The sequence below is a fragment of the Macaca mulatta genome, chromosome 20, assembly GCF_049350105.2.
Source record: "Macaca mulatta isolate MMU2019108-1 chromosome 20, T2T-MMU8v2.0, whole genome shotgun sequence".
Classification (NCBI taxonomy): Eukaryota; Metazoa; Chordata; class Mammalia; order Primates; family Cercopithecidae; genus Macaca; species Macaca mulatta.
In genome coordinates this window covers 64,896,099-64,917,751 of record NC_133425.1, presented here as the reverse complement: position 1 = coordinate 64,917,751, position 21,653 = coordinate 64,896,099, and the positions used below count along the sequence as shown (strand labels likewise).

General features: G+C 43.6%; 1 protein-coding gene and 1 long non-coding RNA gene across 3 annotated transcripts in view; one reads left to right on the top strand and one right to left on the bottom strand.

The window, feature by feature from the left end:
• SNTB2 (syntrophin beta 2) overlaps positions 1-21,653 on the bottom strand; it is a 114,727-nt gene that overhangs the window by 2,736 nt on the left and 90,338 nt on the right. The window contains exons 5-6 of one of the 2 annotated variants that reach the window (XM_077984460.1): positions 15,780-15,976; positions 316-541 (exon numbers count right to left, since the gene is read on the bottom strand). In XM_077984460.1, the coding sequence (XP_077840586.1) occupies positions 316-541; positions 15,780-15,976 (423 nt within the window). The remainder of the gene's footprint in view (positions 1-315; positions 542-15,779; positions 15,977-21,653) is intronic. The other variant, XM_001100304.5, reaches the window with a different exon arrangement.
• LOC144337682 (uncharacterized) overlaps positions 9,749-21,653 on the top strand; it is a 32,491-nt gene continuing 20,586 nt past the window's right edge. Inside the window, exons 1-2 of the long non-coding RNA XR_013411096.1 lie at positions 9,749-10,678; positions 12,397-12,704. This is a non-coding gene — a long non-coding RNA (uncharacterized LOC144337682). The remainder of the gene's footprint in view (positions 10,679-12,396; positions 12,705-21,653) is intronic.

Here is a 21,653-nt window from a genome sequence, read left to right as displayed (position 1 = left end):
CTCATCTCTACAAAAAATACAAAAATTGGCCAGGCATGGTGGCACACGCCTATAGTCCAGTTCCAGTTACTCAGGAGGCTGAGGCAGGAGGATCACTTCAGCCCAGGAGGTATAGGCTGCAGGGAGCTATGATCGCACCACTACACTCCAGCCTGGGCGACACAGACCCCATCTTAAAAAAAAAAAAAATTTAATTAAAAATTTCATGGTTCTAAATGGAATGTCAGTCCATGATTTTGTATATAAGGGGTAAGAAGTAATGAGAAGGAAAGAGAACATCTATTAGAAAAAAATGTGTTTCAGAAACACTCCTACCAGTTCTCCCTCGGGACCACCAAAATCAGAAACACTCTTACCAGTTCTCCCTCGGGACCACCAAAATCCAAGTATAGATTTCGGATGCCATCATCCGCAGACATCTTCAGCCTTTCAAAGGGGTAGCGGTATAATATGCTGCTGGAGCCTCCGTTTTCCCTGGAGATGGTGAACCCATTTTCATAGTGAATAGTAAGCCTCACCTCTTGGCCATTTAACATGCAGCCTGTTGGAGAAAAGCAAAAAATATTAGTCGTAAAGTTGTTATGCCAGTTATCAAGTGAAACGGGATTCTTCTGACTTCAAAATAGGAAAAATATTTTCTTGAGAATGTGTGATACCGAACCTATATGGAACCTTCTAAAGTGTGTTTTGTTTTGGTGACTGAGATGAGGCAGAAATGACCATAACACTCCTTGACATCTGATTCAGTTTAATTCCATGAGTACCCACTGAACACTCATAGTGGCAAGTGTGTGTAGGCTGTGCAGGGCACTGGAGAAGCAAGAGAGGCACAGTCCCTGCTCTCAAGGACTTTGTAAACGCATTAGCATAAACAGGAAATCCCCAGCTGTGTAAGGCAGAATGTACAGAACATGAGCAAACACCAAACTGAATGAGGCCAAAGTCAAGAAAAGGTTTCCTGGAGGAGCTGGGCCTTCAGATAGGCCCTAAAGAACTGGTAAAACTGGCCGGGTACGATGGCTCACAGCTGTAATCCCAGCACTTTGGGAGGTCGAGGTGGGTGGATCACTTGAGGTCAGGAGTTCGAGACCAGCCTGGCCAACAAGGCAAAATCCCATCTCTACTAAAAATAAAAAATTAGCCAGGCGTGGTGGCACATGCCTGTAATCCCAGCTACTCAGGAGGCTGAGGCAGGATAACTTCTTGCACCCAGGAGGCAGAGGTTGCAGTGAGACAAAATCACACCACTGCACTCCAGCCTGGGTGACAATAGCAAGACTCTGTCTCAAAAAAAAAGGTAAAACTGGACAGGCAGGGAGGAACAGGCAGAAGGACTGAACTGGGCGAGAAGGAACAACCAAAGGACCAAAGGCAGAGAGGCCTTTCAGGAGCTGTGACATGGTTTGGTTGGCATTTGGGATGAAGATAAAGATTACGTTCATCCAAGTTAAAGGCTATACTCAGCAAAAGTCACAGATTCAATGCTATCAAAGATACAATTCAAAGGATACCTCTGAATTGACAGGATACAAACAATTTTGGTCATCAAGACCGGCAAATACCCCAGGTGTGGAGGCTCATGCCTATAATCCCAGCACTCTGGGAGGCTGAGGCAGGAGGATCACTTGAGGCCAGGTGCGCTAGAGACCAGCCTGGGTAACATGACAAGATCTCATTTCTACTAAAAATAAAAAATGTATCACGGCATGGTGGTGTGTACCTATAGTCCCAGCTACTCGGAAGGCTTGGGTGGGAGGATCACTTGCATCCAGGAGTTCAAGGTTGCAGTGAGCTATGATCACGCCACTGCACTTTAGCCTGGGTGACAGAGCAATGTCTAAACAATTTTAAAAAGAGAGTTTAGAAGTCCTTTTTTGTTTTGAGATGGAATCTCCTTTTGTTACCCAGGCTGGGGTGCAGTGGCGTGATCTTGGCTCATTGCAGCCTCAGTTTCCTGGGCTCAAGCAATTCTTCTGCCTCAGCCTGCTGAGTAGCTGGGATTACAGACGCACACCACCACGCCCGGCTAATTTTTTTGCATTTTTAGTAGAGACAGGGTTTCACCATGTTGGACAGGTTGGTCTTGAACTCCTGACTGCAAGTGATCCACCCACCTCGGTCTCCCAAAGTGTGGGGATTATAGGCATAAGCCATCGCACATGTTTTTTTTTTGTTTTTTGTTTTTTTTTTTGGAGACAGTCTCGCTCTGTAGCCCAGGCTGGAGTGCAGTGACATGATCTTGGCTCACTGCAACCTCTGCCTCCCAGGTTGAAGCGATTCTCCTGCCTCAACCTCCTGAGTAGCTGGGATTACAGGAGTGTGCCACCACACCTGGCTAATTTATGTATTTTAAGTAGAGATGGGGTTTCACCATGTTGGTCAGGCTGGTCTCGAACTCCTGACCTTGTGATCCACCCACCTCAGCCTCCCAAAGTGCTGGGATTACAGGTGTGAGACACTGTGCCCGGCCCCCCACCCCCCGTTTTTTTTTTTTAGACAGAATCTTGCTGTGTCACCCAGACTGGAGTGCACTGGCACAATCTCAGCTGACTGCAACCTCTGCCTCCCAGGTTCAAGCAATTCCGGTGCCTTAGCCTCCTGAGTAGCTGGGATTACAGGCGGGCACCACCACACCCAGCTAATTCTTTGTATTTTTTAGTTGAGACAGGGTTTTGCCATGTTGCCCAGGCTGGTCTCGAACTCCTGAGCTCAGGCAATCCACCTGCCTGGGTCTCCCAAAGTGCTGGGATTACAGGTGTGAGCCACTGTGCCTGGCCTGAGAGGGTTTTTTTGTTTGTGTTTTTTTTGAGATAAGTGTCTCACTCTATCATCCAGGCTGGAGTGCAATGGCGCAACCTCGGCTCCTTGCAACCTCCACCTCCTGGGTTCAAACGATTCTTATGCCTCAGCCTCCCGAGTAGCTGGGATTACAGGTGTTCACTACCACGCCTGGGTAATTATTGTATTTTTAGTATACAGCGATTTCACCGTGTTGGCCAGGCTGGTCTCAAACTCCTGACCTGAAGTGATCCGCCCACCTTGGGCTCCCAAAGTGCTTGGCCCCTGAGATTGCTTTATTTTTTATTTATTTATTTATTTATTTATTTATTTTTGAGACAGTCTCTCTCTGTTGGCCAGGCTGGAGTGCAGTGGCACGATCTCGGCTCACTGCAACCTCCGTCTCCCGGGCTCAAGCGATTCTCCTGCCTCAGTCTCCCGAGTAGCTGGGATTACAGGTGTGTGCCACTACGCCTGGCTGATTTTTGTATTTTAAGTAGAGACGGGGTTTCTCCATGTTGGTCAGGCTGGTCTTTAACTCTTGACCTCAGGTGATCCGCCCGCCTCGGCTTCCCAAAGTGCTGGGATTACAGGTGTGAGCCACCACGCCCAGCCATAGGTTAAAATTTATAATTAATACCAGATTCTTCTGAATGAGACTGTGACCTGATCATGTAAATGCTGTGCCAAATAGAACTAATTAAACAGGTTTTCCCTAAATGTTTAGTAGATCACACAGGCAATGATGGCAATGATGCTTAAGTGCCTAACACCCCTTACCCTTTTAGGAGTAATGAACCAAAGGGAGATAAGGGAAATAAGCCTTTCACTCTGATTTAACAGGTGTGTGTGTGTGTGTGTGTGTGTGTGTGTGTGTGTGTGTGTGTGTGTGTGTGTGTGTGTGTGTGTGTGTGTGTGTGTGTGTGTGTGTGTGTGTGTGTGTGTGTGTGTGTGTGTGTGTGTGTGTGGTGGCTCTTTGTTTTTTCTTTTTTTTTTAGTATAAATTCCCCATTTAGTAAGAGGAGTGGCCCTTGTGTGTGTGTGTGTGTGTGTGTGTGTGTGTGTGTGTGTGGTGGCTCTTTGTTTTTTCTTTTTTTTTTAGTATAAATTCCCCATTTAGTAAGAGGAGTGGCCCTTAACAGGGGTGTGTGTGTGTGTGTGTATGTGTGAAGTGGCTCTTTCTTTTTTCTTTTTTTTTTGTATAAATTCCCCATTTAGTAAGAGGAGTGGCCCTTTCTGATGGGATAGCTTCTGGGGTTTATTAGTTGAGCTGTTGCAGGTGGCTCATTATGTCTTGGTTCACTTAGAATGCTTTTGGATGGCTACATATCCACTATCCACTCCAATTTATAGATAAGTCAGTAAAAAATTCAGCATGTTGATTTTGTTTAACAGGGTTGTTTCCAGAAATAGAAAAAGACACACAATAGCAGCACAATTGTAAGTACTAAAGTTAAAGGGATAAAAAACTACAGTTTTGGCTGGGCATGGTGGCTCACACCTGTAATCCTAGTACTTTGGGAGGCAGAGGCAGGCGGACTGCCTGAGCTCAGGAGTTCGAGACCAGCCTGGGCAACATGGTGAAACCCCATCTCTGCTAAAATACAAAAGAAATTAGCCGGGTGTGGCGGCGTGTGCCTGTAATCCCAGCTACTTGGGAGGCTGAGGCAGGAGAATTGCTTGAACTTGGGAGACAGAAGCTGCAGTGAGCCGAGATCATACCACTGTACCCCAGCACTCCAGCCTGGGTGACAGGGCAGACTCTGTCTCACAAAAAAAAAAAAAAAAAAAAAAAATCAAAAACTACAGTTCTTCAGGTATCAAGAGAGGAAGGTACATAAGCACAGGGCTCTGCGGTGGGTGCTTTTATTTTATTTTAGATGGAGTCTCACTCTGTCGCCCAGGCTGGAGTGCAGTGGCATGATCTCGGCTCACTGCAACCTCCGCCTCCCGGGTTCAAATGATTCTCCTGCCTCAGCCTCCCTAGTAGCTGGGACTGCAGGGGCGCATCAAAACGCCCTTTTTTTTTCCAGTAGAGATGGGGTTTTGCCATGTTGGCCAGGATGGTCTCGAACTCCTGACCATAGGTGATTCACCCGCCTTGGCCTCCCAAAATGCTGGGATTACAGGCGTTAGCCACCATGCCCAGCCTGTAACATTCTTTATAGTGATAAGAGTTTCAGTGTATGCGACTAACTGATGGCTTTTTAGTCAAAAAACAATTTTTTTTTTCCCTGATGATACAAGCATGATATAACTTTAAAAATTCAAACAACTGGCTGGGCACAGTGGCTCATGCCTGCAATTCCAGCGCTCTGGGAAGCTGAGGTAGAGGACTGCTTGAGGCCAGAACTTTGAGATAAGTCTAGGCAACATAGTGAGATTCTGTCCCTACCAAAATTACAAAAATTAGCCAAGCATGGTGGCATACACCTGTAGTCCCAGTTACTTGGGAGGCTGTGGTGGGAGGATCACTTCAGCCTGGGAAGTCCAGGATGCAGTGAGTCATGTTCGTGCCACTGCACTCTAGCCTGGGCAACAGAATGAGACTGTGTCTCTAAAAAAAAAAATAAAAAAAAAAAATAAATAAATAAATAAATAAATAAAATAAAAATTCCCACAACATAAAAGTGGTCTATAACTGCAGTTGGATTTAGGGATGGAGAAAAAGCCAGGGATGTCTGTGGCCCAAATTACTGAGCAGTAAAAGGCACTGCCCACTTCAACAGCCAAGATAGGCTCTACATCTCCCTCCATTGTTTCCTCTCTTCCATCTGCCCCTCTTCCAGGCTAAGGCCAATCCCCTCACCTGTGCCTTGGATTGCATCTACCTCCACCTTCCTAGAAACTGTACAAGACTGATTACTCCTTCTACCTCTTGTGTTTTCAACACATCCCTCTGAATCAGATCCCTCCCATTCACTTTTAAATGCTCAAGCCTCTCTCATTATTAAAAGAAATGCCACTACTCAACTCTGTACCTTACCTCCAAGGACCACCCACCCTCTTCATATCAAAACTTCTTGACAGAGCTATCTACTCAGTTTGCTCCTGATTCACCTCATGTCCAGTCCTCAGCCCTCTGCAATCTGCCACTGCCATCACATCGTTTTGCATCTCTCCCCAAGGGGCATCAATTATCTCCATATTGCTAAATCCAACCTGCTTTTTCAGCCTCATCCTACTTGGCACTTGTAGTACTAATTGTTGGCTGTCTATCAGCTTCTATTTCTCTATTCTTCTTTATAGGCAAACTCCAATTTTATTCAGGTTTTTAATGGGTCCTAATGTGTTTCAGGGAAGGGTACTCCCAACTTATAGATAGACAACTTCTGGGCCAATCAGAGCATGGGTTTCCCCTGGTGATTGTTCTGGTTCAGACTGGACATATGAGCCAAACTGACTCAATCAGATTGAAAAGATACTATGACTAGGAAGAGAAGGCCCCTCTCTCTTTCACTCTTGCTCTCTCTCTTTTATGCAAGATATTTAATATTTATTCTAGTTTTAGTGGCCACGTCCTATTATTTTTAGCATAAACCATTCCAACTGATACATTTACTCCTATTGACTTTTCCTCCCTTGAAATACTCTTCCTTTGGTTTCCACAGCCCTTACCATCCCCACCAATCCTAGTTTTCCTTTTACTGCTCTGGCTACTACTTCTCAGATTCCTAAGTTGGGGGTTGTGGGGTGGGGCATTAGCTTTTTCACACCACACCACAGGGATGTTATTAAGTGTAAAACATACATTAGAGATGGCTTTCTAAGAAGCTCCCTGATAGTAATAAAGCTAGGAGGAAAACTTGCTCAATCACTCCAGCCTGGGCGACAAAGCGAGACTCCGTCTCAAAAAATAAATAAATAAATAAATAAATAAATAAATAAATCAAAAAACTGGTGTTATAATGAGGTGAACACTGGGCCGGGCACAGTGGCTCATGCCTGTAATCCCAGCACTTTGGGAGGCTGAGGTGGCGGATCACCTGAGGGCAGGCGTTCATGACCAGCCTGGCCAACAGGGTAAAACCCCGTCTCTACTAAAAATGCAAAAAAAAAAAAAAAAAAAAAAATTAGCTGGGCACGGTGGTGGGCACCTGTAATCCCAGCTACTCAGGAGGCTGAGGCAGGAGAATTGCTTGAACCCGGGAGGTGGAGGTTGCAGTGAGCCGAGATCACGCCATTGCACTCCAGCCTGGGAACAAGAGCGAAACTCCATCTAAAAAAAAAGGTGAACACTGGTAAATACAACCAGTGTTGTATTTATCCACTTTGTGTAGATAGTACAACCAGTGTATATGTTATCCACTTTGTGTCTATTTATTTATATTGATTTTTTTGAGACAGAGTCTCGCTCTGTTGCCCAGGCTGGAGTGCAACAGCATGATCTTGGCTCACTGCAAGCACTGCCTCCTGGGTTCACACTATCCTCCTTGCCTCAGCCTCCTGAGTAGCTGGGTCTAAAGGTGCCTGCCACCACACAGGCGCCCGCCACCATGCCCGGCTAATTTTTTGTATTTTTAGTAGAAATGGGGTTACACTGTGTTAGTCAGGATGGTCTCAAATCTCCTGACCTCATGATCCACCTGCCTTGGCCTCCCAAAGTGCTACGATTACAGGCGTAAGCCACCGTGCCCGGCCTATTTATTTATTTTTGAGACAGGGTCTCACTCCGTCGCCTAGGCTGGAGTGCAGTGCTACAGCCTGGACCTGCAGGGCTTAAGCAATCCTCCCACTTCAGCCACCTGAGTAGCTGGGACTATAGGCATGTGTCACTATGCCTGGCTAACTTTCAAAATTTTTTAGAGACGTGGTCTAACTCTGTTGCCCACGCTTATTTTATTTTTTATTTTTATTTTTTTTAGAGACAGGGTCTCATTCTGTTGCCTAAGCTGGAGTGCAGTGGTGTGATCACAGTTCACTGCAGCCTCAAACTCCTGGGCTCGAGTGATTATCTTGCCTCAGTCTCCCAAACAGCTAGGACTACAGATGCATGCCACCATGCCCGGCTCATTTTTTTTTTTTTTTTTTTTTTTTTTTTTAAATAGAGATGGGGTCTTCCTGTGCTACTCAGGCTACTGTCGAACTCTGGTGTCAAATAATCCTCCTGCCTTGGCCTCCCAAAGTGCTGAGATTACAGGCATAAGCCACAGTGCTGGGCCAACTATGTGTTTTTTTAAATGAGAACTACTGGTGGTTATCAGTGTGTCATGAGGGACAAAGAACCTAATGGCAGAGTTCTATGCTACAGGTCCTGTTTCTGGGGCTCTGGGGGGCTCTATCTAGTGTTTCCAGCAGGTCCCCTGGTCCATCTCTCTAGCAGCCATAGGACTGTGTGTGTTACTCAGAGCAACTCAGAAGGGAGTAGGTCTTTCAGGTTAGATCTGGCCTGACTGCCCAGGACTGTCTCAGAGAAAGGCTGGGGCATCCTTCCCAGTGACTGCACATAGGAAAAGCCAGCCCATCAGGTATAAGCAACAGGCTCATTATGCCCAGGGTCACAGAAAAGAACATGACACTGTGTTCTTCTCTTATTGCTATTTGGTCAAAGGCATGAAGTATGTCTTACTTATTTTTCTTTTTTTTTTGAGACGGAGTCTCGCTCAGTCGCCCAGGCTGGAGTGCAGTGGCGCGATCTCGGCTCACTGCAAGCTCTGCCTCCTGGGTTCACACCATTCTCCTGCCTCAGCCTCCCAAGTAGCTGGGACTACAGGTGCCCGCCGCCATGCCCGGCTAATTTTTTTGCATTTTCAGTAGAGACGGGGTTTCACCGTGTTAGCCAGGATGGTCTCGATCTCCTGACCTCGTGATCCGCCCGTCTCGGCCTCCCAAAGTGCTGGGATTACAGGCATGAGCCACCGCACCCGGCCTTATTTTTCTTTTATTACAAAGCACAGCACTTCATAAATACTAAAACACTCAGTAAATATTTATTAACTTAACAAATTAGACTGATATTGTTTGTCCTTCAGAAGTTTAACCTGGTCATAAGAATGAATCATTTAGAGAAATTTCAGGGCTTAAGGCTCTAGTTTTGGAGCCCAAAAAGGCCCCAATTCAAGTCCTAACCATACTAACACCAGTTCCCATATCTTGAAAATGCAGGTGACAACATCTGCCCCAGAGAGTTGTGTGTGAAGGTTAGATGATGCCTGTATTTCATTATGCCTTATGACAATCCTGATAGACACCTATTATTTTTTTGGTTTCTGTCCTTCCTACTTGAAAAACCGGGGCTATACTTACCTTATTTTATTATAACTAGTAAAAGCACAGAGTATACACTGGAAAATACTTGCCAAGTAGATGAGTAAAAAGGACTCAAGATAATTTCTAAGAAATGGTGAACAATATGGTCACAGAAAACTGTTTCCTCATATATTTTAACAATATAAATCATTTTAAATGCCTGTTTTTCTTCTCTTCTCCCAGATTTTCTTCATTTTTATTAACGTAATTCCTACCTATATTTACAGCTTCTTAGTCTTCATATCATCAAAACTACAGACATATAAAGTACCTTCATAAAGTTCTTGTATGACTTAAAAACTTTAATGGCTTAAATAATTGGTATGATGAAAATAAGCCTTTAAAAGTATACAATTTTTAAAATAGTTTCAAATCCTGTGACAAATGGAAAATGGCTTTATGTACTTGAGGAAGAGAACTGCATTCTATGCCTACTCATCTTAAAGTTCATATTTGCAAGCAGGAGAAAGTCCTTCTGTACCAGAGGGATCACTGATTACAGTAGAGTTACAGTTCTACAGTAACTATAGTCTAATCAAGGTTTAAAACCAAATGAACATTAGGAAGATTATGCATTGCATTTACTCGTCACATTTTGTAGGTATTCACTGAAATTTTCTAGATGGGTAAACTATAACCAAAACATAGAGACAAGGAATAGCTTAACTGATTTCTTTTTGCCAACTATAGTTTTAACAGACAGTTCTGAATCTCCCAGCAATTTTTTTTTTTTTTTTTTTTTTTTTTGAGACAGGGTCTTATTCTGTTGCCCAGGCTGGAGTGCAGTGATATAATCACAGCTCACTGAATCCTTGACCTCTTGGGCTCAAGTGATCCTCCCACCTCAGCCTCCTGAGTAGCTGGGACCACAGGCACACACTACCAGGCCTGGGTAATTTTTAAATTTTTTGTAAAGACAGGGTTTGACCATGTTGCCCAGGCTGAGCTCAAGTGATCCACCTGCCTCAGCCTCCCAGAGTGCTGGGATTATAGGTGCGAACCACAGTGTAATCTTTTTAATATTAATATGTAATATTTGTATGTATCTTAGGTGCACATGCAATATTTTGTTACCTGATACTTTGTTACATGTGTAAAATGTGTAATGATCAAGTCAAAGGATTTAGGGTATCCATCACATTGAATATTTAACAATTCTATGTGTTGGGAATATTTTAAGTCCTTTCTTCTATTTGAATTACACAAAGTTAACATTATTGTTAACTATAGTCATCACACTCTGCTCTTGAACATTAGAACTTATTCCTTCTTTCTAATTGTATGTTTATACCCATTAACCAACCCTTCTTCACAGCCCCTCACAACACACCCATCCCAACCTCTGGTATTTATCTTGTACTCTCTACATCCATGAGATCACCTTTTTTATTTTTATTTTTTTTTTTGAGATGGAGTTTAGCTCCTATTGCCCAGGCTGGAGTGCAATGGTGAGATCTTGGCTCACCGCAACCTCCGCCTCCCAGGTTCAAGCAATTCTCTTGCCTCAGCCTCCCAAGTAGCAGGGATTACAGGCATGCATCACCACGCCTGGCTAATTTTGTATTTTTAGTAGTGATGGGGTTTCTCCATGTTGGTCAGGCCAGTCTCAAACTGCCGACCTCAGGTGATCCACCTGCCTCGGCCTCCCAAAGTGCTGGGATTATAGGCATGAGCTACCACGCCTGGCCACTATTTTAGCTCCCATGTAAGTGAGAACATGCCATAGTTGTCTTTCTATGCCTGCCTTATTTCACTTAACATAATGACCTCCAATTCCATCCATGTTGCTACAAATGACATGATTGCATTATTTTTTATAGCCAAATAGTATCCCATTGTGTATATATACTGTATTTTCTTAATCCATTTGTCCGCTGATGGACACTTAGGTTGATTCTGTATCTTTGTTATTGTGAATAGTGCTGCAATAAACATGGAGGTGCAGGTATCTTTCTGATATGCTAATTTCTCTTCTTTTGGATAAATAGTAGTAGGATTGCTAGATCATATTGTAGTTCTATTTTTAGCTTTTTGAGAAATATTCATACTGTTTTCCATAATGGCTATACTGATTTACATTCCCACCAACAGTGTATGAATTCACTTTTCGGCCGGGTGCGGTGGCTCACACCTGTAATCCCAGCACTTTGGGAGGCTGAGGTGGGCGGATCACGAGGTCAGGAGATCGAGACTATCCTGGCTAACACGGTGAAACGCCGTCTCTACTAAAAATACAAAAAATTAACCAGGCGTGGTGGCGGGTGCCTGTAGTCCCAGCTACTCGGGAGGCTGAGGCAGGAGAATAGCATGAACCTGGGAGGCAGAGCTTGCAGTGAGCCGAGATCGCGCCACCACACTCCCGCCTGGGCGACAGAGCGAGACTCCGTCTCAAAAAAAAAAAAAAAAAAAAAAAGAGTTCACTTTTCTCTGCATCCTCACCAGCATCTGTTATTTTTTGTCTTTTGAATAATAGCTATCCTAATAGTTACCAAGGTAATATTAAAATACAGCTGTATGGCTTTAAAGGGAAGTTGATTTAAAAAAAATACAGCTGTGAATAAGAACAAAAAAGTTTAAAATTACCAAAAAATATGTTTCTTTTGTCTATTTAAAAACATAAGGAAGCAGCTGGCCCTCACTCATCCTTTCCTCTAGCCATCATATTTCAACAACTATGAGCCTGGGAAGCTTTATCCTGCAAAATGAAATGTAGCTGCTAGACACCAAAGAAACAACATGAACTAAAAAATGCTGAAAATCCAAGTTGCACTCTTCATTTTGGGGAGCATATCCCTTTGAATTCTTAAGGACAATACAGTGACCTCAGATGGTAGCAAAGGGCACGAGTGTGCTGGCCTGACCCCTCGAGTGCCCACAGGAACACAGAGCATCCCAGTGTGATTATGGTATAAGCCACCATGCCCCACCTCCAATACTGTATATATATTTTTAAACCTCATTTACTCTTTTTTTTCAATAGAGATGAGGTTTCACCATGTTGCCCAGGCTGGTCTTGAACTCCTGAGCTCAAGTGATCCACCCACCTCAGCCTCCCAAAGCGCTGGAATTACAAGCGTGAACTATCATGCTTGGCCCAATACAGAGTTTTTTTTTTTTTTTTTTGAGACAGAGTTTCCCACTGTTGCCCAGGCTGGAATGCAGTGGTGTGATCATAGCGCACTACAGACTCCACCTCCCAGGTTCAAGCAATTCTCGTGCCTCAGCCTCCCAAGTATCTGGGACTTCAGGCACGTGCCACTATGTCCAGCTAATTTTTGTATTTTTAGTAGAGACGGGGTTTCACTATGACGGCCAGGCTGGTCTCGATCTCCTGGCCTCAAGTGATCTGCCAGCCTCGGTCTCCCAAAGTGCTGGGACTATAGGCATAAGCCACCATTTCCAGCGTTTCTACTTTTGGAAACAGTCTTGCTCTGTCTCCCAGCTTGGAGTGCAGTGGAGCGATCTTGGCTTGTTGCAACTTCCACCTCCTGGGTTCAAGCAACTCTCATGCCTCAGCCTCCTGAGTAGCTAGGATTATAGGTGCCTGCCACCACTTCTGGCTAACTTTTGTATTTTTAGTAGATATGGGGTTTCACGATGTTAGACAGGCTGGTTTGGAACTCCTGACCTCAAGTGATCTGCCCACTTTGGCCTCCCAAAGTGCTGGGATTACAGGCGTGAGCCACCGCATCCGGCCCTAGCCTGTATTTTTAAAGGTTTTTATTTTGTCCAAAGCCAAAAACAATTAAAAAAAAGAAAAGAAAAACATTTGCAAATATCTATATGTATACATATATATAAATAGATATAAAACAATATTCCAAATTCATCACAACTAACCACAAGAGGGCGCTTCCACAATGGAAAGAAACCACCAACCTTATTTCCTTTAGATACTTATTTCAGTAAGTGTTGGGCACACATTTTCAAACTTTTGTAGAGGAACTCCTATTTCAAATCCTTTATTTTTCCACAGCCATAAGCTTGCTAGATACTCATATTTTAAGGGCGCCCATCCACAACTTAGATTTCAATCTTCTTAACTCGAGAGTCCATGTATCTAGTACTTGGTAAATGAGTCCTTACGTTATTTTTTCTTTTAAGAGACAAGGTCTCACTATGCTGCCCAACTGGAGTACAGTGGCTGTTCACAGGCTTGATCACTGTGCAATACAGCCCTGAAATGGGCTCAAGCAATCTTCCCACCTTAGCCACCCAAGCAGCTGAGACTACAGTGTGTGCCACTGTCTATTTTTTTTTTCATATAATTAAATTCATTAATTTATTTTCAGACAGGTTCTGGCTCCCATCACCCAGGCTGGAGTGCCATGGTGCTATCACAGCTCACTGTTCCCTTGACTTCTTGGGCTCAGGTGATCCTCCTACCTCAGCCTCCTGAGTAGCTGGGACTACAGATGTGTGTCACCACTCCTGGCTAAATTTTTGTATTTTCAGTAGGTATGAGGTTTCACCATGTTACCCAGGCTGGTCTCAAACTCCTGGGCTCAAACAATGGGCCAGCCTCAGCCTTCCAAAGTGCTGGGATTACAGGCGTGAGCCACTGTACCCAGTTTCATTTTTCATTATAGAGATGGGGTCCTCAATATATTGCTCAGGCTGGTCTTAAAACTCCTGGCCTCAAGCAATCCTCCTGCCTCAGCCTCCCAAGTAGCTGGGATTACAGGTGTGAGCCACCTTGCCTGGCTAGTCCTTACACTATTAAATGCAGATTAAATGAGAACTGGCCTGGCACAGTGGCTTGTGCCTATAATCCCAGTTACTCAGGAGGCTAAGACCAGAGAATAGCTTGAGGCCAGGAGTTGAGACCAGCCAGGACAACAGAGTAAGACCTCATCTCTAAAAAAAATAAATAAACTGAAGGCTGGGCATGGTGGCTCACGCCTGTAATCCCAGCACTTTGGGAGGCCAAGGTGGGCAGATTACCTGAGGTCAGAAGTTCAAGACCAGCCTGGCTAATATGGTGAAACCCTGTCTCTACTAAAAACATAAAACTTAGCTGGGCATGATGGCAGGTGCCTGTAATCCCAGCTACTCGGAAGGCTGAGGCCTGAGAATAGCTTGTACCTGGGAGGCGGAGGTTGCAGTAAGCCGAGATCATGCCACTGCACTCCAGCCTGGGCGACAGAGCGAGACTCCATCTCAAAAAAATAAATAAACTGAAAAGGCCAGGTGCCACCGCCTGGAATTCCAGCACTTTGGGAAACTGAGGCAGGAGGACCTCTTGAGGCCAAGAGAGTTTGAGACCAGCCTGGGCAACAAAGCAAAAAAAATTTTTTTTTTTTTTTTAATTAGCTGAGTCCTGTGGTGGGCACCTATAGTCCCAGCTACTTGGGAGGCTTGAGGGAGGATTGCTTAAACACAGGAAAGTTCAAGGCTGCAGTGAACTCTGATCATGTCACTGTACTGCAGCTCGGGTGACAGAGCTAGACCCTGTCTCAATAAATAAATAAATAAATAAATAAATAAATAAATAAATAAATGCTGGGCAGCTACTCCAGAGGCTGGAACTGGAGGATCCCTTGATCCCCAGAAGCTCAAAGCTGCTGCAGTGAGCTATGATGGATCATGCCACTGGACTCCAGCCTGGGTGATAGAGATCTCCACTCTAAAAAAAAAAAAAAGAGATGAACTATAAAAACGCCATGGTGTACATATGGTATTATAAATGTGCTTTGAGTCATATACCAGGCTTAAAAAAACTTTGCTAGTAAAATAGAGAAACCAGATTTCTTTCTATCATTATCACTTTTAGCTGCCATATTTTAGCACATTTTTAAGTCTGGCACAAATGATAATAGTTTTACTTTAAAACAAATTATGGTACAGTCATGCATCACCTAATGACAAGAATATGTTCTGAGAAATGCGTAATGCATCATAAGATGATTTCGTGATTGTATGAACATCACAGAGTGTACTTACATAAGCCTAGATGGCACACCCCACTATACACCTAGGCTCTATGGTATTGCCTATTGCTCTTAGGCTACACACTTATATAGAATATAACTGTACTGAATACTGTAAGCAACTGTAACACAATGGTAAGCATTTGTGTATCTTTTTTTTTTTTTTTTTTTGAGACAGGGTCTCACTCTGGTTGCCCAGGCTGGAGTGCAGTGGTATGATCTCAACTCACTCAGTCTCCCAAGTAGCTGGAACTACAGGTGCACACCACCACCCTCAGGTTTGTTTCTGTTTGTTTGTTTGCTTGTCTGTTCTTGAGACGGAGTCTTACTCTGTCGCCCAGGCTGGAGTACAGTGGCGTGATCTCGGCTCACTGCAACCTCCACCTCCCGAGTTCAAGCAATTCTCCTGCCTCAGCCTCCTGAACAGCTGGGACTACAGGCGCATGCTGCCATGCCCGGCTAATTTTTTGTATTTACGGGGTTTCACTGTGTTGCCCAGGCTGGTCACAAACTCCTGAGCTCAGGCAATCCATCCCCCTCGGCCTCCCAAAGTGCTGGGATTATAGGCATGAGCCACTGCGCCTGGCCTATTTTTTTTTTTTTTTTTAGTAAAGACAGGGTTTCACCATGTTGCCCAGGCTGCATTTGTGTGTCTTAACATATGTACACTTAGAAAAGGTATAGTAAAAATATGGTATTAAAATCTGAGGAAACTGCTGTCATATATGCAATCCATCACTGACTGAAATGTCATTATGCAGCACATGACTGTATAACAGTTCCATTTAATTACTACTAGAAATAAAAAGTCAGCATCTCTACCTAGAGAGACTTCCTTGATCAGCTCAGCAGCAGCATGGCAACCCTGAACAAGTATCCTGGTCCAGGATGACAGATCCCGATGTGTCTCCACCCTGAAGAGATGCATCTCAATGCCCTGTCGAGAGCCTGTCCTGGTAGCAAATGTAAGGTCAGATCCAAGGGAGGGGGATCGACATCCAGAGCCAGAATGAACCAACCTAGGACCACAAACAGAGCAGAAATCAAAAGTAACTATATTATCAGATAAAAATGTCAGGAATTTGTGCTCATTGATAAGCAGAAACTTATAAAAGCAATCAGCAGTTTTTGGATACAGACATTTCAAAGCAAGATTATAATCTGTGAAATACAGACCATTCTGTTTTCCCATAAAATGACCCCTGGTGTCACAGTCAGACAAGATACCAGTCTTGAACTCCTGGGCTCAAATAATCCTCCTGCCTCGGCCTCCCAAAGTGCTGGGATTACAGGTGTGAGCCACTGGGCCTACAGGTGTGAGCCACTGGGCCTGGCCAAGATACTGGGCTGGATGAACCGTGCCCTAATTTTCCATGAGCTCCTCTATGCTCCCAAGGGGTTATGTGTATCAAAAAGATATGATTTTGATTAGGAAACAAGTAAATTAACAGTAATAACTTAAGAGGAAAAATATGCTTCCATAAGAAAAAATGGATAGCTAACTGCATTTCAAACATTTCAGCCAAAGAGCTTTAAAAATGTATTTTTTTTAAACAACAATCTCTTGTCCAATCACCAAAGGACTTCCAATGGCAGAAGGCAGTGAATACCTCTTCTGGGGAGATGCAGCTAGTAAAGATGCACAGTGAACATAAAGTTGGGTTTTATCTAAAAATTCATGCTGCTTTTGCATTTGACTCTAGAATTCCTTGACCTATGAAGCAATGTTATGTGAAAAAAGATTCCAAAATAAATAAAACGGTCTTTGTTCGCAAATGACATGACTGTCTACATTTTAAAAATCCGCCAAAATAGACAAAAGAAATAAAACATATGGATGCATGCAGTGACGCACACCTGTAATCCCAGCACTTTCAGAGGCTGAGGCAGAAGGATCACTTGAGCCCAGGATTTTGAGAACAACCTGGGCAACACAGAGACACCCTGTCTTTACACACACAAAAAAAAAAAAAAAAAAAAAAAAGCTCAGCATGGTGGTGTGCACCCGTGGTCCCAGCTACTTGGGAGGCTGAGGTAGAAGTTGCTTGAGCCCAGGAGGTTGAGGCTGCCATGAGCCATGATTATGCCACTGTACTCCAGCTTTGGTAACAGAGTGAGACCCTGTACGCAACTCCTAAAACTAATAAGCAATTATACCAATGTTGCAGGATATAAGATTAATATACAAAAGTCAGTTGCTTTGAACAATTGAAATCTGAAATTAAAAACATACCATTTATGTCAGTTACCATAAAATGAAATGCTTAAGCATAAATCCAACAAAATATGTATAGAATCTCTACGAGAACAACTTCAAAACTTTCCCGAAAGAAAGCAAAGATGATCTAAATAAACCAAGAGATATTTTATGTTCATGGGTAGAAAGACCCCATATTAAGATGTCAATTTTCCTTTAGGTGATCTACAGATTCAATGCCATTCCATTAAAATCCCAGCAAGTTATTTTGTAGATACTGATAAAGTGATTCCAAAGTTTGTATGGAAACTCAAAAGACTCAGATAGTCAACATAATACTAAAGAAGAACAAAAGTTGAAAATACATCTGTATACTGGCACCACTCAACTTTGACTTACTATAAAACTACAGTAATCAAAACAGTGTGGAATTGGCAAAAGAACAAACAAATTGATCAATGGAACAGAATAGATAGCCCAGAAATAAACCCACACAAATACAGTCAACTGATCTTTGACAAAGAACAAAGGTGATTCAGGCCGGGCGTGGTGGCTCATGTCTGTAATCCCAGCACTTTTTTTTTTTTTTTTTTTTTGGATTTTTAGTAGAGGCGAGGTTTCACCATGTTAGCCAGGCTGGTCTTGACCTCCTGACCTCAGGTGATCTGCCTCCCTTTGCCTCCCTGAGTGCTGGAATTACAGGCATGAGCCACCGTGCCTGGCCAATCCCAGCACTTTGGGAGGCTGAGGCGAGTGGATCACTTGAGGTCAGGAGTTTAAGTCCAGCCTGGCCCACATGGTGAAACCCCATCTCTACTAAAATACAAAAATTAGCCAGGCATGGTGGTGGGCACCTGTAATCTCAGTTACTCGGGAGGCTGAGGCAGGAGAATCGCTTGAACCCAGGAGGCGGAGGTTGCAGTGAGCCGAGATCACACCACTGCACTCCAGCCTGGGTGACAGAGCGAGACTCCCTCTCAAAAAAAAAAAAAGAGAGAAAGGTGATTCAATGGAGAAAGAATGGTCTTTTCTTTCTTTTTTTTTTTTTTCTTTTTTTTTTTTTTTTTTTTGAGACGGAGTCTCGCTCTGTCGCCCAGGATGGAGTGCAGTGGCCGGATCTCGGCTCACTGCAAGCGCCGCCTCCCGGGTTCACGCCATTCTCCTGCCTCAGCCTCCCGAGTAGCTGGGACTACAGGCGCCCGCCACCTCACCCGGCTAGTTTTTTGTATTTTTTAGTAGAGATGGGGTTTCACCCTGTTAGCCAGGATGGTCTCGATCTCCTGACCTGCTGATCCACCCGTCTCGGCCTCCCAAAGTGCTGGGATTACAGGCTTGAGCCACCGCGCCCGGCCTTTTTTTTTTTTTTTTCCTTAAGATGGAGTTTTGCTCTTGTCGCCCAGGCTGGAGCACAATGGCGCGATTTCAGCTCACTGCAACTTCTGCCTCCTGGGTTCAAACGATTCTCCTGCCTTAGTCTCTCGAATAGCTGGAATTACAGGTTCCCGCCACAATGCCCAGCTAATTTTTGTATTTTTAGTAGAGACAGTGTTTTACCATGTTGGCCAGGCTCAACCTCAGGTGATCTGCCCGCCTCAGCCTCCCAAAGTGCTGGGAATAGAGGCGTGAGCCACTGCGCCCAGCCAAGAATGATCTGTCTTTTCAACAAATGATGCTAGAAATAAGTAGACATTCGTATGCAGAAAAAAAAAAAAAAAAAAAAGCGGACCTTACATACTTTTCACAAAAATTAACTCAAAATGGATCTTTGACCTAAGTGTAAAACACAATACTAAAATTTCTACAAAAATTAGCCGGGTCTGGTGGTGGGCGCCTGTAATCCCAGCTACTCAGGAAGCTGAGGCAGGAGAATCGCTTGAACTGGGGAGGCAGAGGTTGCAGCGAGCCGAGATTGCACCACTGTACTCCAGCCTGGGCGACAAGAGCGAAACTTCGTCTCAAAAAAAAAAAAAAAAAAAAAAAATTTCTATCATGTAGGAGAAATGCTAGATGATCTAAAAGGATGTAATATCAAAAGCACAATCCCTAAAGAAAAAAATTCGGTAAGTTGGACTTCATTAAAATTAAAAATTTCTGATCTGCAAAAAATACTGTTAAGAGAATGAAAAGACAAGCCGCAGACAAAAAAATTTTTGCAAAACACATATCTGATAGAGGACTGGTATCCAAAATATATAAGGAACTCTTGAAACTGAACGATAAGTAAACAACCCAGTTAAAAAATGGGCAAAGGACGGCCGGGTGCGGTGGCTCAGGCCTGTAATCCCAGCACTTTGGGAGGCCGAGGTGGACGGATCATGGGTCAGGAGATCGAGACCATCCTGGCCAACATGATGAATCCCCATCTCTACTAAAAAAAGTACAAAAAATTAGCTGGGTATGGTGGCAGGAGACTGTAGTCCCAGCTACTCAGGAGGCTGAGGCAGGAAAATGGCATGAACCCAGGAGGCGGAGTGTGCAGTGAGCCAAGATAGTGCCACTGAACTCCAGCCTGGGCGACAGAGCGAGACCCCATCTCAAAAAAAAAAAAGGCAAAGGACCCACTTCTTGGTATATATCCAAAAGATCTCAAAACAAGATCTTGAAGATACCTGCACATCTATGTTCACTACAGCATTATCCACAATAGCCAAGAGATGGAAGCAACTTAAATGTCCACTGACAAAAGAAAGGATAAAGACAATTTGTTATAAATATACAATGGAACATACTATTCAGTCTAAAAAAGGAAATACTGTCATAATCTACAACATTTAGACAAATACTACATGAAGTCTACTTATATGAGGTATCCAAGGTATTACTCATAACAACAGAAGGATGTAGTTATCAGGGGTTGAGGGAGAGATGGAAATGGAGAATTGTTGTTCAATAAAGTTTCTGTTTTGCAAGATAAAGTTCTAGAGATCTGCAACACAACAACGTGCATATAGTAAATACTAATCTACTGTACACTTAAAAGTAACTAGATGGCAAATTTTGTGAGTTTTTTAAAATAAAAATTTATCTGCTAAAGGCTCTGTCATTCACATTGAGTTTTTTTCACACACACACAAACACACACACACACACGCACACACACACACACCATTTCCCACCTCTGTCCATCAATAAACAATAACCAACCCAACAGCAACGAGTGTCCTTAGTGCCCAGATTGAAATCACCCCCTCCCTCAAAAAGATGGTGAGGCTTCTTGGAAAATGACTCTAGAGAAGGAAATACATCAGCTTGGAATATTGGCTGGGTGTGGTGGCTCATGCCTGTAATCCCAGCACTCTGGGAGGCCGAGGCAAGCAGATCACAAAGTCAGGAGTTCAAGACCAGCCTGGCCAACACGATGAAACCCTGTCTCCACTAAAAATACAAAAATTAGCTGGGCATGGTGGTGTGTGCCTGTAATCCCAGATACTCGGGAGGCTGAGGCAGGAGAATCACTTGAACCCAGGAGGCGGAGGTTGCAGTGAGTAGAGATTGCACCACTGCCCTCCAGCCTGGGCAACAGAGCAAGACTCCGTCTCAAAAAAACAAAAAAAAAAAACAAAAAACAAAACAAAACAAAAACCCTACAAAAAATGGTGAAGTATACATATAGGAAAACCATAAGAAAAATAATTTTCCTTAAGGTCATGAAACTATTCAGTATTTTGCTTCACAGTTTAATCTATTCACTTTTTATATTTTCTTTTTTTAAATTTTCATTCTGAGACAGGGTCTCACTCTATCCCCCAGGCTGGAGTACAGTGGCATGGTGTTGGCTCACTGCAACCTCCATCTACCCGGCTCAAACAATCCTCCCATCTCAGCTTCCTGAGTAGCTGGGACTATAGGCATGCGCCACCACGCGCAGCTCATTTTTACATTCTGTGTAGAGATGTGGTCTCATTATGTTGCCCTGGCTGATCTTGAACTCCCGGGCTCAAGCAATCCTCCCACCTCAGCCTCCCAAGTAGTTGGGACAATAGGCGTGTGCCGCCGTGCCTGGGTCATTTTTGTATTTTGTGTAGAGACAAGGTCTCATTATGTAGCCTAGGCTGATCTTGAACTCCTGGGCTCAAGCGACCCACCTGCCTCGGCCTCCCAAAGTACAGGGATTACAGGCATAAGCCACCACTCCTGGCCTCACTTTTTATATTTTGCCTATTTTAAAGAAGTATTAAGTAGATCTGTGTAACAGAACAAAATACTACCTCATTTATAAGGATTCACTCACCTGACAATGTTTTCTATAAAGGATTTTTAAAAATTTGGTGAGGAATGTATATCAAAGAGAAATAAATAAAATCTCTTTAATATCTAGCTTAAAAATAGCTGAATTTTAACATCTGCTTCAGCATTCTATTGTAGTATGCAGTCATAGCCTCACCTAGATATGTAGTTGGAAAAGGGAAGAGTATTTTAATAGCCCATTCAGATGATGTGGATAGCCTTCTGTCCACAGAACCAAAACTCAGCAAGTGGTTTCATAAAGATTAATTGCA